The sequence below is a fragment of the Cariama cristata genome, unplaced genomic scaffold (assembly GCF_000690535.1).
Source record: "Cariama cristata isolate BGI_N322 unplaced genomic scaffold, ASM69053v1 scaffold25224, whole genome shotgun sequence".
In the NCBI taxonomy this organism is placed as follows: domain Eukaryota; kingdom Metazoa; phylum Chordata; class Aves; order Cariamiformes; family Cariamidae; genus Cariama; species Cariama cristata.
Window position 1 is genome coordinate 1,578 of NW_009613856.1, and position 17,516 is coordinate 19,093.

The window sequence follows — 17,516 nt, forward strand, 5'->3', positions numbered from 1 at the left end:
GAATGTAAACAGCCACAAATGATACCTTGCGTGGGGCCGGCAGGGAGGAGACACCCAGCTCTGCCAGGGGTGTTCACTACTTATCTTGAGTCAACAGAAGAAAAGTCTGTGCTACAAAGGCTATTTTTTCCGGGTCGCGATCCCCCACCTCACCGGTAGCAGCAGAATGCAGCCCAGCCACATGCCAGCAGGTCAGCTAGATTATGTTTTAGATGTCCTCAAGTGCAAATACCTGGTGCACAATCGATGTGTGAATACCACTGAATACCTTAATTTCCCAAAGGATGAGTGGAGAGAGGAGCAGAGAAACGCCTAGCCATGTGCCAGGAAAAGGACCATGACATATCGCAGCCTGGGTCAAATCCTGCTCCTGACAGGCAGCTGCCAACCCCGAGTTACTCAGGATATGGAAAAGGCTTTTGCATGGAGAGATGGGATGGAGGGATGCTGCCTGGCGCCTGCATTTTCCCAGCGGAATATATTTTCATGCAGTTTCTCCAGATTAGCAGCGGTGGTGGCTCCTCCCTGAGCCCGGGGGGGTTGTGGGGGGAGATTTGCAAAGCCAAGGGTTGGTTTTTACCCTGCGTGTTTTCTGAGTGAGCAGCAGCCGAAAGGCGGCATCTCCTGTCTCCACCTGCCAGAGCAACGGCTGCAGGAAGGGGCCACCGCTGCTGTGAAATGGAGAACGGCCTGCGCCCGGCTGGGTTTATCGTTAGGAGGTGTTTCAGACACATCCTGCGGCAAGTGACGGCGTGACCCCGGCAGCTGGCTGTCCCCTGGGGTGGGCAGAGGGGCAGGAAGTCGAGTTTAGCTTGGCGAGGATGTTGGTTGAGCTGCTTTCCTGCTGCACAACCTCCTCAGCCAGGGAAAAAAAAAAACACAACCCAGAAGAAAGAGGTCAACAAACTTCAGAGCCTGGCTTTACAGAACATGAGACCTCCAGCCGGCTGCCAGCGGAGCTCAGCCCCACGTGTCTGCTCCTTCCAGAGCCCACATGCTCCTTTTTCTAGGGAAAAATTGGTCCCCTGGGGATGTTGTCCTTGATAACAAGCACAATGCTGTCCCTGCGGCAAGGAGGGAGAGTGAGCAATCCCGCTTAGCTGCCCTGGAAATATTTGTAACCACGTAACGCACGGGGTACCCAAGGATCCTGGTCTCGTTGGCATTTTCTGCAGCTTCTGGATGCTGCTGCTCGCTTTTAGGGACTGTCAGGCAAAGCAAGACCATGCAGTCCATCAGCCTGTTAAACTTCTCTGCCAGGATTACACTCATTTCCAAATAACCAGCGAGATGTGGATCTCTCTCCACCTACAACGGACCAGGCTCCTGGGCTGGAAGGGTTTGATATTGATTTCTTTAGAAAACCTTGATGGGGGGCGGATAAACACCCCCCTTCTGATGTTCCTGCACAATTTCAATGTCTGCTCAGCTAAAAAAAAAAGGACCCTGCCTGCAAAGGATGGAAACTCTGCAGGCAGGAGAAAAACCCAGATGAAAGCCAGTGTTCCCTCCCTGTCCTGTTGGGAACATCCCCGGCCTCTCCCCAGCACATCCCACAGGGCTGCCCACCATTTATCTCCAAATCCGTGTTCGTGTGTCCTTCCTCCCCTCCTTGGTTGTAGAGGGGTGCATGAACAGTCCCACTGCTGCTTTTCCTTCCCTCCTGCAATCCCTGGAAGGGGACCAGACTGGATTTGAATGGGAGATGTGTTGGCTAGGTGAGCTAGGCAGGAGCACACAGCACCTTCATCTTCCTCCGCCCCATAGCCCCTCTGCTGCCCTGGGACCCAGCACCCAGCGAGGCTTTTGTGCAGGCTGACAGCAAGGTGTTGGGTGTCTCCACATGTTCAATCTGCAAAGCCACCTCGCTTGGTGACATCTCAGCTCTGTGAGGATGGTCCTCTCCTGCCCCAAACAGCCCAGTTTTGGTTCTGATCATCTTGGGGCTGATGGGTGCCACGAGGATGCACAACCAGCTCAAAGCTATTTCCAGGTCACCCACACCTAGAAAGTGGAGAGTCCCTGGGATGGACCCAGGGGATGGTTCAGGCTCCTGAGAAAAAGCAGACCATAAGCTCAGGTGGCCTCACAGCAGCGGGATGTGATGGAGATGTTGCTCACCTGGTGGTAGTGTCAAATTCAAAGGGAAAAATGATGTCACTGCTGTTACAGATCTGGCAGATGAAGCCGCGCTGGGTGCACAGGTCGCAGTTGTAGACGTGATGGGAAGCAAACTGGAGCAGAGACTGCAGGAAGGTCTCAAAGACACCATCGGCTATCTGTGGAGCAGAGATGTCAGGCACTTGTGGAGCCCGTCTCCTCTTGGGTTTGCACTGTGCAAAATCCACGTTGCAGCCATTCTTTGTGCTGCCGTGGGAATACAAGGCAGCTCAAATAACCCACCCCTCCAAAACCAACTCACACCTCACGTGCCTGGGTCGCAATGGGACCCCAGAGGGAGCTGCCAGCAGCACCCACAACCTGCCAGGACGGGGTTCCTGGCTTTGGAATCAACGCAAAATCCATCACCTCCAACGTTATTTGCAATAGATGTAAGTTTGTATGGAGATGTGCTAGCAGCAATGTTGGCCTAAAGAGGTGAAACAATTTATCTCATGCAATCTCCGCAGTTCTTAGATAAAGGCTAGTGACAATTATTTTGACAAATTGAAATAAAGGCAATTATTTGCCTTTAAGCCGATGTGCAAGCTTGCAGAGTGCACATGATAAATGAGAGCAAGGCAAAAGGAAAACGAAGCTGAAACCTTCTGCTGAAGAAGCACCACGGTCGATGCAGCAACTCCACAGACAGAAACCAGGATGTTTTCACCAGCAAAACCCCTACGACCATGCAAAGCTCTCACCTGCCTCAGATCAGCAACGCTGTATTTGTGGGGACACTCCAAGAGGTAGTGCCTGTGATCAAGCCTGCAAAGAAGCAGAGAGGGGAAGATGGTAGATGGTTTCTACCACATCTCCAACAGCTTTGGATCAAGGAGGAGCCTGGATGATGCAGAATCCTGAAAAAAATGACCTCAGACCTGATTTTTGCATTGTGCCACACATCCCAAAGCCTGCCACTGGAAATAGTGTGAGAACATTTCAAAGGGGGGGAAAGAAAATAAATATCTCATCTATTTTCCCAGGTGTTTCCTGTCCAGCCAGAAGCTCCTCAGCCAGGAAGGTGTTTCCTGAGTCACATTTCAATGTGTCGACCCCGCCAACAGACGGATAACTCCTTATAGCAGATGACATGGAGCTAAAAACCAGCCCATGCCTTTGCAGCATTGTTCCCTGCTCCAACGGCAAGCACTGAGGAGGACCAGGAGACCATCGGGGTGCAAAGAGGGGGATGCCGGGGTAATGTCACCCAGAGCAGGACCTCACCGCTTGCTCAGCTCCTTCAGGGCTCCGCTGCGGCACATAATGAGATAATCTCCCAGCAGCTTCAGTTGTTCCCTGCTCCGGCGGATTCGTCCCATCCTCTCCACGTGATCATACAGACTTTCATTGACCAGCTTCAGGTCGATCAGCGGCTGGTTACGGATCTGGGTGAGGAACTTCAAAGCCTGTTGGGAAACCTGGAGCAGAGAGAGGCAAGAGGTGGGCATGCAGCAAGTAGCAGCCCAGGAGGCTCAGAGGGAGGGCTGGGGCGGACATCTCCACCTCTGCTGATGGTGGAAACGTTCAGATGGACCTTCAGGAAGCGTAGGCAGATGTAGGAGCTTTTCCCTGCTCCCTGCACTGACCGAGCCCAGACTTACCCCTCGTTTCGTCAGATCCCAGTTGTGGATGAGGCGCGAGGGAATCACCGTCTCATCATCCCGATGGCAGCTGTCGCAATAGTAGAGACCGGAGAAGGCACAGAGCTTGGGTTTTGCAAAGGAGAAGCCGATCTGCCTGGAGCAGCCTGCAGGGAGCAGGGATGAGGTGATGAGAGGGGACCCACATTGCCCTGAGAGCCCATTCCCATCACTTCCAGGACAGGATGAGAAACTTTTGGGAAGGGGGAATGGAACAAGAGAGTATTTGGAAGGGCTGGAGATCAGCTAAAGCACTTGTAGGACATTCGGTGAGAAGTCCCCAGTCCCTTCCCCATGGATTTATGACCACGATGGTCCAACAGGAGTCGCTTCGCTTTTTCGCCATAAGAAAGGAGCCTGGACTATCCCTGAACCCACTTTTATCCATCAAGTGGTTCAATTGTTTGGGTTTTTTCTTGTAGGAAAAGTGAATCTAGAAATATCCCAGTGGTTTAGGGAGAACCTAAATCCTACCTGCCTGCCCCATCACCTCCACCAGTAGCTTTGCCCTGTTTTGCATTCACTCAGCCCTTTTCTTTCCCGCTGCCACCGCAGGGGATCAAAACCACGTCTGCAAGGAATCCTCGTCTGCAAGGGATGAGGTCAGGATGGATTAAGGCAAAAAAAGTCTTTATTATAGTGGTGGGTAACCCAGGAAGAATTCAGCTCAGCTTTGCCACCCCATCCTGTGCACTTTGGCGGGTAGCTGGAGCTCACCCCCCCCCAAAATATTCATGGAGGTCTGGCGTTGCTCTCCAAATTAATATTAAAAAAAAAACCCAAAACTTTTATTGTTCCTTATGCCCTGACATGTAAGGAAACCACTCCTGCATCGGGATCGGGTGTCAGGCAGGGAGGGAGGTGAAAGCAGGACAGGCAGCCCCCTAAGAAGAGTTACTAATAAAAACTGGGAATTTGTCCTTTCAGCTTGCTGCTTCCATCTGTTGGTGGTGGAAGATGCAGGACAGAGCCTGGAGGGGAAGGCAGAGACCAAATAGAATGGAAAATACATATATAAAAAAGAGAAAAGAGATTAAAAGTAAAAAAACCAAACCTGCTGGAAGGTACGAGAAATACAATTGAGGCAGGAGAGAAATCTGAAGTTTAATTAACTTACCAAGGTAAAGAGCAAATTATACCTCCTGTGGAGGTCAGCGAGTGTTACCCCATTAAACCAGCATCGCCCCGTGTGCCGAGAGGCGTTAGTGGAAGGTTAAATGAATGTTTTGCAAAATCAGTTTGTCACACCCATTGCAATATTCCCTCCTGTGCTGCACTACTGGAAAAACAGCATTTTCTCTTAATTGCACTTTCCCCACAGGTTGGGGCCACAAAATACCCAGGAAAAGAGTCCTGGGCCTCTTGGTCCATCTAAGGTTGCCTTCAAGCCAAGAGCCTCACTGTCTATATCATAAGCATCTTAAACAGGAGCCCAGCAGCAGCCCAGTTGGACTTGTGCTGGGGTGGAATGGGGATTCAGCGTGGAGGGCCTTACCCTGTGCTCCCAGACCACCAAAGGTGTCACTGTTTGGGGATGCGAAGTCCCACCGAGGGGCTTCGGTGCTACCTGGGGTTTGGATGGGGAAACCAGCAGCTGGTCTGCAATGGGTTGGCAGGGCTCAGGGCATCACTAATTTGATGTCATCTCGTTAATCTGAATGAATGCAACATCATCCTCCAAGATGGAGCTGGGTTTTTGGATAAGCCGACGTATACCTGCACAGATGAAGCTCTGCGAGTCCAGGCCCTTTTCCATGGGGATGGCCACCAGGTATTGCAACAAGAAGCCGTTTTCCTTCACGATGTTCTTCAGGACGACCTGGGAATGCCCGTCCAAGCTGCCACCCAGTGTCAGGGCCTCCTCCGCGCTCTCCAGGTAGGACATGAGCACCTCTCGGACCAGCTCCCTCCATGAGGCCGCTTCTTCTGCGTTCTCAGCCTGCAGTTTCAAGATAGCTTTGGAGGTGATCACCTTGAAGAACGCAGGTCCCCCAAGGCTTGTGTCTGGAAGGATGTCCTGGATGGTCTCTATACCGTAACTGTTGCTTAAAATTTTGTCGTTGTTCCTGACTTTAAAGCACTTTAAAGTTTCTAGAGACAGGGAAAAAATAAAAGGGACCCAAGTTTTGTCTATGTCCATGTACAGAATAGCCTCTTTTATTGCATCCAGCTCTGGTTCATGAGCTGAAGTCCAGTCAAAGCTGTTCCCAGGCATGTCGCTGTATTGGAGAAGAGCAGCGGAGTCGCTCTGGCCTTCACCACCGTCTTCCGGATACTCCAGTGTCTCCCACTCCTCCTCCTCTAGCTGAGGTCGGCACTTCTGCAGTGCCTCGCGGATCCTGTCCAACCAGTCCTCAGCCTCGTCTCGAGAAGGAGCTCGTAGGTAGAGTTTTTTCCCCAGGAAAACCAGCTCAAATCGGCCATCCGAGTGTGTCAGTGCCAGCGACTCGCACCGCAGCAGGGAATAGCTCTCGACGCAGATGCGGTCCTCGTGGTCCAGGAAGAGCCGGAGCTCCAGCGGTGACAGCTCGCAGGAAAACTCCTTCCATATCCCCATGGCTCCTCTCCGCTCCAAGCTGCCCAGCTTCAAGAGCCCTCGGAAAGGGTTGGAAAGACCTGAGGCAAAAGCAGATGTCTCAGTTTAACAACAAAAAAAAGGGAAGTCAGTGGAGAAAGAAAAGCCAACAGGTTGCTTGCAGCGAGCAACTAGAGGCATCACAGCTTTGAGAGCCAGTCCTGGTGGATGGTGGGATGGGGCAGGAGTTTACAGGACCTTCGTCTCCATCATCTGTCCACTTGTACGTGGGTTTAGAGGCTGAGAATGAGCAGAAGGGCATAAAGGAAACGTGTCCCACAGCATGGACAGAGACACCGGGACAGAGGCACTCAGCATACCTCCTCTCCTCCTAAAATGCTTCCCACCAGAGCCATCGTGGGCTCAGCAATGCCCAGGGAAGCTGCTCCACTGCATTCTGTAGTTTTTACCGCTGCCATCAGCTCTGCAACCGCAAACGGCTGCTTCCCAAACAGCCCATCACCCGAAACAGCCCCCCAGCCCCTGAGCACTGCCCAGTGTAGACACTCGATGAAAACCAGAGAAGGGAGGGTGGCACGTACCCATCTGCCTGCGATGCACAACGCTGAAGCCCTTTTGTTCCCGTTCGGGTGACATTTTGGGCTTCCCGCTCTCTGAGGACGGCACTGACAACCTTTCCAAGTCAAGAGCGCTAATGAGCCCTGGGGCAAGACCCTCAGCAGCCCCCTCCGGCCCAAAGCCCTTGGTGTTGGCCACGCTTTCGCTGCTCTCTCCTGGAGAAGGTCTGTAGAAATCATCTTCCGAGATCCAGCTCTTTCTTTTCTGTTCAAAAAAATAATAAATATATCAATTATCAAACTTAACGAACATCCTGTGCCCCTCAAACGTGCACGCCCACAGTGACCCCTCCATGGGGGCTGCTCCCGTGCAGACCGAATCCCATGCAGTGATGCTGGCCATTCCCATGTGGATGGCTCCCCTGCTCCCTCCGATCAGGGAACATTCCATGGGACTCCGTCAGCAGCTGGCAAATATTGGGATTATATACTGGTGGGATTATAAAGTCCAAAACCGATCGGTTATCTCCCCGTAAAATCATCAAGGGGCTGAGAGGGAGAGCACTTTCCCTGCAGTAACCACATACAAGATATTTGGTCCATGAAGTATTTCTGAAAAAGGGTGAAAAACCAGCGCTGCCACGGAAGGGTACGGGCTCGCCTGGAGTAGCGGTACCATCTTTGTTCCAGGAAGAATAGAGATGGGGAGAGGTACAGAGAAGATGTCTGGGATGAAAGAGAAATCTACAGCTTACAAGCAGATGCTAGGGCCTGATCAGTACAGGCAAAACACAATGCAGGGAAGGCAAAGAAAACCTTTGTCTCTGTACGTCAGGAGGGAATGAGCCCCACAAGCAGAAGAAAGCTCGTTAAGCTGAAAAACATGGTTGTTAACTTCTCTGGGAGGTTTTTCTGGCTACAAGAACAGAGTGAGGTTCTGGGACAAGGTCCCTGAACAAACACCAGGAGCAAAACATGACCCAGCTCAGTGCTCCAGCAAAAGGAAGCAGCTTCCCCAGACTCAGCGCATCCCTTCCAGGGCTGCATCCAGCCAGGAATGTCCTCTCAACTACCCTACCCTGCTTTCCAAGAGCCTTTTATTCTGAACATCAAACTAAATGACAGCAGAAGAGCTGTCACCACCCTGCAGTCAGGATCACGCGTGGCTTACAGTGCAGCTCCCAACGTAAAGGCAGGCTCGGCTTACTCCCGGACCAGGAATGCAGGTTGCTCCATGAGTCATGCAAAAGCAGAGGGGAATTTCCTGTTGACACCGTATGTTATACATAGATTAGGTTAAACTGGCTCAATGCCATGAGGAAGCAGCGGAAACAGGATGACTGGGAGGGAGCTGAAAGGAGCAGAGACCAAAAAGAGAAACTGTTTTGTGGGGGGTATGAAGTATATCCTAACCTCACCAGGATGGAAATGATGGGAACCAGGATGGAAACAATGGGAACCAGGATGGAAAAGTCAGTAACAAATCAGACAGAGGACAGGGCTGTTCAAAGAGTTTCCTAAAAGCAAAAGCAAGAAGATCAACTCCTTGTCGGCAGCAGGGGAAATCCGCTGCTGTTTAAGCTAGCCTAAGCACCAGGGAATGCCATCCTGCTCTGGGAACAGATGTGCTGCATGAATATTTTTCCTCTGAAAAACCGTAATTTGTTTCCTGTCCAGTCAACCTTTTCCCCTCCTCTTATATAGACCATAAATGAAGAAAAGTCCCCATGAGAAACTTGACTTTCAGGCTGTTTTATCAGCTTGCACACCGCCTATGACCAGATTTGTGTAAGAGCTCATCACTTTCCAGATATCGTTAACAAAACCAAAAACTTCCTGTTGCAGCCTCTCTTGGCGAGGGGCAACGGGCAGGCCAGGCAGGGATACAAAAGCTTTGGTGCCACTTTTACCAGGGAATATCGACTTTGACCCAGTTTCTCCCAGGGCAGTTGCATGGACACAGCTCCATGGGGTCCAGGAACATCCTCGTGGAGCAGGGAGCATCACTTACAACCAACTTGCTGTCAGGAGAGTGGAAGCAGCATGAAGATGAGAGTTTGGAGAAACCAGTGCCTACTCAGAAACTGTCACCAGTTTTATTTTCCTTTTCCATTTGATCTACTGGTCAGAAAGCATAAAAATAAGGAGATTGGTAGCAAGTGAGCTGCAAGACGTACCGGACAACCCAGCAGCGGAGAAAGGAGGTATTCAGCTGTTGGGCTGCGGACTGCCTGGCTTGCCTCACTGCTGCTGACCGTGCAGCTTCTACCTGTCTCTCCTCTGCTCGGACCACCACGCTGTGCAGCTGAAATGTTGGCTGTGCCGTTGGCTTGCGGTGCTGCATCTCCATCCCCATCGCCGGCGGTCACCACATCGCCCGTCTGAGCGGAGCCTGGACTGTCGGTGTCGGGAGGCGGCTGCTGGTGAGCTCCGTGGGACAGCGCCAGGGGGACGGGCGATGCGGCCGAGGGGCAGGTGGGTGGCCGTGGGGAGCAGCCCAGCACGCTGGGGCCCAGCCGTCCCTCTGGGGTTTCCAGGCTTGACTTGGTTTTGCTGAACTCAGACAACACCCTTGAAACAGAAAAGTGACCAGTTTGAACATAGCTACATTAACCAGAACCTATAAAAACCCCAGTTATTGCAAATTATAACCACCCAAAAAAAGGGCTTAGCATGGCTGCTCGTCTTCTGCGGACTGGTAGCACTGTACGGCTGCAAAAAACCCCTGTGGCATCGATGATGCTAACGGAAAAAAGCATGATTTGTGCTCTACAGAGCAGCAGTCGATGCCACTGCAGGCAAGGACCATGCCTGCAAAGGATGAATTTCCTAACTACTCACGTTAATGGGGTTTAATTTGCTTCTGATGGACATCACCTAATGTTGGGAGAGCATTGGGTGCTCCCCAGAGCCCCCAAAAAACCCCTGTGGCATCGATGATGCTAACGGAAAAAAGCATGATTTGTGCTCTACAGAGCAGCAGTCGATGCCACTGCAGGCAAGGACCATGCCTGCAAAGGATGAATTTCCTAACTACTCACGTTAATGGGGTTTAATTTGCTTCTGATGGACATCACCTAATGTTGGGAGAGCATTGGGTGCTCCCCAGAGCCCCAGCCCCACGTACAGCTCTTGGACACGTATCCAGCCATAGACCGTATGCCAAATTTCAAATGTTTTCATAACCGTTAATAAGCAATTATTAGTGGAGCCTGGCCAGACAAGATGCTGTTCCCATGCCCCTGCTTCGCCACCAGCTAGGTCGAATTAAACCAGCCCAAGGGTAAAATTCAAAACGATGTCTTTCCGTCACGAGTTTAATCCAATCAAGGCAGGTTCTTCCAGGACTGTCATAAGATGCAAAATCCTAGAAGTAGGTAACGATGCTATTATTGATGGGGAAGAACAAACTGCAGCTCTAAACCCTCTTGAGGGCCCTTTTTGGGAAGAGAGTGCTTTTGCCTACCACCACCCCGAGGACAGGCTCCTTCAGAGCCAGGTTTTAAAGGTGGCAGGGAAAATATTTACTGATTACTCAGAGCTTATATAACCCGCTGGAAATCTTTGTGCTGGGTGTTTGGCAGAAATAAATCACAAGGATGACAAACTAACAACCTCCCTCCTCTAAACGATCCACCAAAGCTGCAAATTATAACCCTTTCCTGTGACCAAACTAATTTCTTTCCCCCTGCAAAAACCCTCGGAGCATCCCCCAGCATATACCAAGGGAGATGTGACATTCCTGAAATTGGTGAGCAGCATTTTTCTGACATTTCTGCCCTGGTAAAGAGGACAGACACACACTTCAGTGGCGAGGAGCTCATTTGCCATGGCAGCAGGGTCCCAGCAAGCTGTGCCAAGCGGTTCTTTTTACCTTTCAGGCTCTTTCCAGGAGGAAAAAAATAGCTTGTTAAAGAAAAATAGGGGAGAAAGCTTTCCTGCCTATAGAGAGAAAATAAATGACAGCCCAGGAGAGGGTTAAAAATCCCTTTGAAGAGGAGATTTGGGAAAAGACTCACTCTTGCAGCGACCTGTCAAGGTCCTCAGCGGTGGCTGTCCCCAGGTCGGAGTCACAGGAGAGCGGCTCCTCGCTCCGCTCGGGACTGCGGGCGCAGTGAGCTGGGAGGATGCTGTCGGAGCCCAGGCTGGAGGAGAGCTGGGATGAGCTTGTAGTGTTAAGGCTCAACGAGGACGACGTGAGCTTAATTTTGCTACTGGCTTTGCTGATGGGTAGGACGGAAGGTTGAATCTCGATCTCATCCGACCCTGATGATTGGGAGATCGAACCCAGCGATGCTTTTCTGTGAGGTTCGGATGTCGAGGACGTGAGGGGCTCCAACAGCTCTGAAACAGGACACAGACCTGACAGGGACAGAGGGGTGACAGTCCACTCGTTCAAAACTGCTGATTTATAGGAGAGCTCAAAGGTTAAGGACGTTAAGCCTTGCAAGTAGCAAAGGAGAAACTCGCACTCTTCGGCATCTAAGAGCAGAGCGGTTGCTTGGTAATATTCGGGCAGCCGGGACCTCTCCCGCAGCAGCAGCTTCAAGTAACACTCCATGAGGCCATCGTTCAAAGCCAGCCTCAGCCAGGCTCGGCAGCGGCCGACATCCGTATTGATAAAAATGAGTTGTTCCAGCTCTGAGACAGTATTTCTGGAGACAAGGAAAAAAAAGAACAGAATAGTATGTGACCGGCTCCGTTTCTGGTGCATCATGGGGTGCAGGAGGGGCAAATCCTCCATCAGGAACTGCCCAACCCACTCTGCTATGGGGAGTTTAGGAGTTGGGATAAAAAAGGCTGGGGAAAATCTCTTTTCCTTTATGGAAAATGTGGTTTTCCATGGAGAAAAAAAGAGCTCCTGAATGTCCCAAAGCTAAATACATTGGTAACAACCCCAGGCATCCCTAGGGTGCCTCTGGGTGCTCCTGCTCTCTCTGGCTGGAGGCATCTCCCACACATCACTCGCTCTGGACCGAGGATGCAGAGGGGGAAACTCCCGCTGTCCCTGCACATTGGTAGGGTTTGCTCTGGCTGGATACTTCCTGGTGACAACCACGCATCTAAATCTTAGCTTTAAATTTAAAATCAGGCAAAACACAGTGAAAACTGTTGCGGCAGCCCAAAAAAAAGACTGGGTCAGGTCGAGCTCCTCAAGCAATCTCAGCCTTCTGACTTCAACCGTTCTCCCCTAAAAATCCAACAGCGACACCACGCTCCCTAATCCTCCCTGGTCCCAGCTCACATCAGTGCTATGGATGCTACAAAAAACAGAGCAAAAGTTTTGTAAGATTTTTTTATCTGTCTCTCAAGAAAGAAGAAAAAAAACTTCAAAGGGCCCAAAAATAGCCCCTGTAGCATATGAAAGAGTTATTTTCATCCGCTCTTTCATAATTTAAGAGTCCGTGATGGAGTTGGATGAGGCTTTCAAAACTATTTGTGTGTGGGCTGTTATTTAGTGTGGGAGGACTCTGCTGCGGGAGTGGCTCAGAAAAACCCCAGCAAATAACAAGAACTACCCAGGTGAGACCTCCTGAAAGGTTGGTTGGGACATAAGGAAATGGAGGGGAACCATTCCCAGCAGATCCAGGTCAGAAGAGAGACCAGACCCCCATGCTGTGCATCACATAACCTGTCGCTGCCGTACACCAGCACGGTTACTGGGATCTCACTGGGGAGACACAGTCCCCATATAGAGCCTAGCACCGAAAAATAAATAAGCAAGGGGTGTGCCCTAAGCTGGCAGCAGTGTTTCATTCCTCAACTGTTTGGGGACATTGGTTCACGCCTAAATGGCACGAGAGGGGCTGTGCTGGGTGCCCAGCCCTTCATCACTTGGCATCGCAGAGGCTTTGCTCTCCTACGTGCATCTCCCAGCGATCCTGGGCAGCCCCAGCCCCTCCAGCCCCTCTGTGAGAGCATCTTTCCCCCCGACTGAAGGGACTGAACACATGGGATGGCGTAGACGCATCTTTCCATGGAGTCATCCTTCTGTTCGTCATTCCCTGAATTTTATGGCTTTTGCACCAAAGAGAGGGGATAAACCTGAGTATGCAAACACCTTTGGGCAGGGATGGGCACTCACCGATGTGTGATGCTCTTCAGCAGACCCCAGAAGACTGGCTGGGGAAGTGGTCCCCGACCCCCTGTTTTCTTCCCTTTCCCCCCATTCTCTGTCTTTATATGCTTCGCCTTCAGCCCATGCACAAAAACAGCTTCCAGGGCACTGCAGAGGGTGTTCGCGTTCCCATCATCGCTGGTTACAACAGCATCCGAGGTCACATATTGCTTCTGCAAGGCCTTGATGGCATTCACCAGTTGCTTCTTGATCAGCTGCAAGACAGGAGGTACATGCTTGGATTATTAAAAAAAAAAAAAGTATTAGGAAAGATTTAATATAAAAGGGCTCAAAAACTGCAAGGTTCATCCAGAGCAAAGCACCACGCGACTCCTGCTTCAGCCACGTGCTTCGCAGCCGCTGTTATGGAGCACCAGAGCTGAACCGGTCAAACTGGGGTCTCATGCTCTGGCAACACAGTTCATCTGGCTTTTGCTTTTTTTTTTTTTTTTTTTTAAATGAGTAATTTATGCAATTTTAGCTGGTGTTTAAGGGCCCACTGAGTTGCTCGGGTTGCCTTTAGAACGTGTGATGCTTCGTTTGCAGACACCAAATTGCTTAAGAGGATGAAGAGAAAAAGAAATTGGCTCTTTCCAGATGCTTGCTCGGGGGAAACACAAGGATTAAATAAGCACGGGCGAGAAATGAGAAACTCAAAGGAGGTAACCTGTAACAAGGGTTGCGATACCACTTGAATTTGTGCCGGTCAGCCCAAGCAGCATGTGACGTGCTAATGAATCCCGCCAGCAGAAATCAAAGCCATCGACCTCAGCGGCGCTCTCAGCAGCTCGTCTGTGTTGTTAACCAAAAAAAACCCCCGAAAAAAAGATACTTTTGGAAGGACAGCTGGGGTTTAGCTGCTGCCTTCCGAGAGACTCAGCGGGCTTTGAAGCTGGAACACAGGAATTTTACCTTCCAGCAGCTTTGCTTCCCTCTTTCTCACACCAGTCGAAAAGAAACAAGTTCAGCGAATTTAACAATTTTACGCTGGTGGAGAGAATTTTCTTTTCTAATGCAGTTGAGCCCAGATGTCTCAATCAACCTCATTTAAAATGAAAGTTGCATTTCCCAGCAGGCATTTAGCAAACACTGCAAATTCAGCCGGGACCCCATCAAACAATTCATGTTTCAGCATCAATCATGCAGCGTTCAAGGCAAACGCTGAATGGCACCAGCCGCTGCGACTGGGGCAGGGCAGATTTTGACTCGAGCCTGGGTTGGCTGCACAAACCCATATTAAATTTCCAGAGCAGGATATTTTTTTTTCCCCCAGCATCTAAATAAGATTTCCAGCAGCTGTAGTTCAAGGACAACAACTGGGGGAATGTGCATCTTATCCCTGCTCATATTGGGGATGCCTCTTGCAGCGGGGGCTGTTTTCCAGCTGCCCCACAGATCTGCCAGCACAAGCAACCTGCCTGCAAGCAGCAACCGTGGCCTAACAGGATTAAAGATTGCAAATGATTTTATCTGTCATGCATGAATTAACTCTGCTGTAGGATGAATTAAACACCCGGTTTTAACTGCTGCGTTTGAACTTTGCTCATTAAACGTGTTTAGACTCCCAAAGCTGAGTAAAGAAACCCCAAATATACAGAGCAGCAATGCTCCTTCACCCAGGTATGGGGGCTGAGCACCTTCCCCTGCCCCACGCTGGGTCTTGCCACGCAGGGCAAAGCCCAAGGTAGAGTCTGGTGTGATTTTGCTTTAACCACCTCCCCACCAGATAAACTATCAAGGATCCTCTCTGCCAGAAGCCGGAGCCACCCTTCGCCTGTATAAACCATCCCAATCCCAGCTGGCAGCATCGACAAGTCCTACCACGTCCCCGCCAGTCACTGGAGTTGCACTGGGGAGTAACTGGAGCTATTTGGGGAGCATCGGGGAGTGTCTTGCTCACCTGTATGGCTTCCTTGGGGTCATCGGCGTGGCTCGAATGCATCTCAGCTGCTGCCGCTCCCCGCGCCGGGTGCTGCCTTCACATGTCACCTTTGGGACAAGGAGGAGGAACATGTCTGAGCACCCATTTGGTTAACATCTCACTCACCTGCCATGCAAAGGGCACCCCACATCACGCAAGAGGCATGGATCATGCACCGAGGCATTCTGCAAGCGCTCATAGCCAAACCACTGCCGGATTCAAGCCAGGACCAACCTACGACTGCATCAAAACACGCCGCGCTTCCTGGGGACCAAGAGAGTTTCAGGTAAAACAGAGCATGGCCAAGAGACCGAGAGGGAGTAATTAACCCTTGCAAGCTGCCCACAGGCAGCCCTAAACCTGGGTGAGATGCCAGGCCGGTCAAGCCAGCAGTGATGCACACAGGACTAGCGACTGCTCCCCTTGTTTCTACATCACCTGCAATGCCCAGGTGCAGCAAGGGCATCGAAACAGGCATTTAGCAAGTGAGCCTGAACGACGGCACTCAAAAACCACATGAATGGCATTAAGGTGGCCCAGACAGAGGGGCGTCACCCCCCAGTAGACCCTGGGAAGGGGTGACAGCAGCTCATCTCTCTGGTATTCGCTGGAGGAGTGATGCTGCTGCCAAACCCAGCTGGGATGGACCCTCTCAGCGGTGCCTGGGTGCTCACCCCGATGGCACAGAGCTGTTTGGGAAGACGGAAAGGGAGGATGCAGGTTTCTCCATCAGGTTTCCAGTCACTCCATTCAGAGGCAGATGAACCCCAGGATCTCCCCGCTCCTGGGGGTGCAGATGGCAGGGCTGCTCTGTTGCAACTGGTTTTGGTGGGAGAGAGAGAAAATTCTGCTATGGGAAATCCTGGCAAAACCAGAGCTGAGCAGGCAGCGAGACCCTCGCTGGGGTCATCTGCAACTGCAGGGTGTTCGCAGCCAACAAGGGACCTTTGACTTCTGACTTTTGGCCTCCTGCCCTGCTCTTCAGAGCCATCTGCTGAAATCAAGCTGTGCCTGGAGGCTCTGTGAGCAAAGCACGTGGCTGCCAGCGAGATGCCCATCGGCACAGCTGCATCCCTGCTCAAACACAGCGTGTCCTGGTGCTGAAAAGGGTCTGAGAGCTGCTCCAGCACCAGCTACTGCCGTAACACTTTCTAAAGACGTGAGAAGTTGGAGAAGAAATTTATTCCCTTGAGTTGGAAGCGCTTGTCATCCAAATGGAGAAGAACAGAGCCCAGCACTTCACCGCAGGATTGGTGTATGCCCACGGCAGACAATGGGCTTGGCATGGCATTGATACTTCAGATTTTATTTCCACGTCAACACAAAAACCCCAGAGCTTTCCCAAAGCAGAGCTGACGGCCTCAGCCTGCCCCTCTCCCTGCACCGTGAGCTGTCAAATCACAGCAGAAATATGGTTTGCAGACCAGCTTCTACACAGCCAAGGCCAGTCTCGAAGGCAGCAGTGGTGCAAATCCAGAGCAGTCCAAATCTGGAGCATCCCAGACCCAGAGCATCCCATGCACGAACCACATCAGCTGGTCCTGCTCGGAGCAGCAGGTCAAGAGCTCTTTGGGGACAAACCCCGGATCGATCCTCAGTGTTTCCAGAGTTCACAGACAATTTCATAGAAAAGGAAACTGCTCTCGCCACGACTTGTCATAAGATTTCCTCTCTTCGAGTTGCAACATAGAAATGGGGGAGCGCAGCGATTACAGGAATGTTAACCTCTGGCTCAAAGGCTCAAAGTGCTGCTGGGGGTTTTTGGGGGGAGCGAGGGGACACCTAAGTGACAGCAGCCGTTGATGAGGACCTCAGAGAGCCATGCCCATCTCTGCCGTCTGCATGGGAGGTTCAGGCTCCTCGGGGCCTGGCAGCCTCTGCCCCTTTCCCTGTTACCTCCTGCATACACCCTGCAAACAAGCTACACAACCCACCCAAGACAAATTCAAGGTGCAAGAGCTGGGGGTGGGAGAAGTGAGCTGTGGGCACAGGGTGACATTTGTCACACCCAGAGAGGCAGCGTGGGAGTTTCAGCTCCAGGACTGCACCCGCTGTCTGTGCTCACGGTGTTGGCCACCCTTGTCACAGGGGAGGGGGTGACAGCGGTGTTTTTGCAAAGACGTCATCCAGATTTTACTAAGCAAGTGGTATTCCTCCAAACCACACGCTCCTTTGCTGGCATCACCTCTCCCAGCGTCTGCAGAAGGCGAGACGCCGAGGATACCCGCCGCCTTCACCCATGGGACTCTCCGCTCCCATCACGACCAGTCCAACCAGTTTGTTCCAGCACCACGCTTCCACACAGCATCGCTTCTGTTGGGACAGCATTTTCCTGAATAACGAGTACAACAAACCAGTTCCGAGGCAGATTTCACTCAACACAAGGCTTTGGTGAAACATGGGGAAATCGGACCGGCAGTCCTGGCAGTGGGCTAGCTGGCTCTAGAAGGAACCGAAGGGCTCCAGAGCACTTCCAGGCAGATCCTGGAAAGTCATAGCTGTTCCTTGTGATCTTGAAAGGATAAGAGACAGGATGGATGTGCAAATGCAGAGACAAGCACATCTACAGCAGAAACCGCCC

At 51.5% G+C, this 17,516-nt stretch overlaps 1 protein-coding gene across 1 annotated transcript in view; it reads right to left on the reverse strand.

Annotated features, from left to right (window-relative positions):
• PLEKHM1 (pleckstrin homology domain containing, family M (with RUN domain) member 1) overlaps positions 1-14,956 on the reverse strand; it is a 15,791-nt gene extending 835 nt beyond the window's left edge. Inside the window, exons 1-10 of the mRNA XM_009699192.1 lie at positions 14,915-14,956; positions 12,982-13,229; positions 10,916-11,551; positions 9,074-9,467; positions 6,921-7,161; positions 5,520-6,419; positions 3,765-3,910; positions 3,388-3,581; positions 2,865-2,928; positions 2,122-2,279 (exon numbers count right to left, since the gene is read on the reverse strand). Coding sequence (XP_009697494.1) covers positions 2,122-2,279; positions 2,865-2,928; positions 3,388-3,581; positions 3,765-3,910; positions 5,520-6,419; positions 6,921-7,161; positions 9,074-9,467; positions 10,916-11,551; positions 12,982-13,229; positions 14,915-14,956 — 3,023 coding nt within the window. The remainder of the gene's footprint in view (positions 1-2,121; positions 2,280-2,864; positions 2,929-3,387; positions 3,582-3,764; positions 3,911-5,519; positions 6,420-6,920; positions 7,162-9,073; positions 9,468-10,915; positions 11,552-12,981; positions 13,230-14,914) is intronic.
• Positions 14,957-17,516: the final 2,560 nt, after the last annotated feature.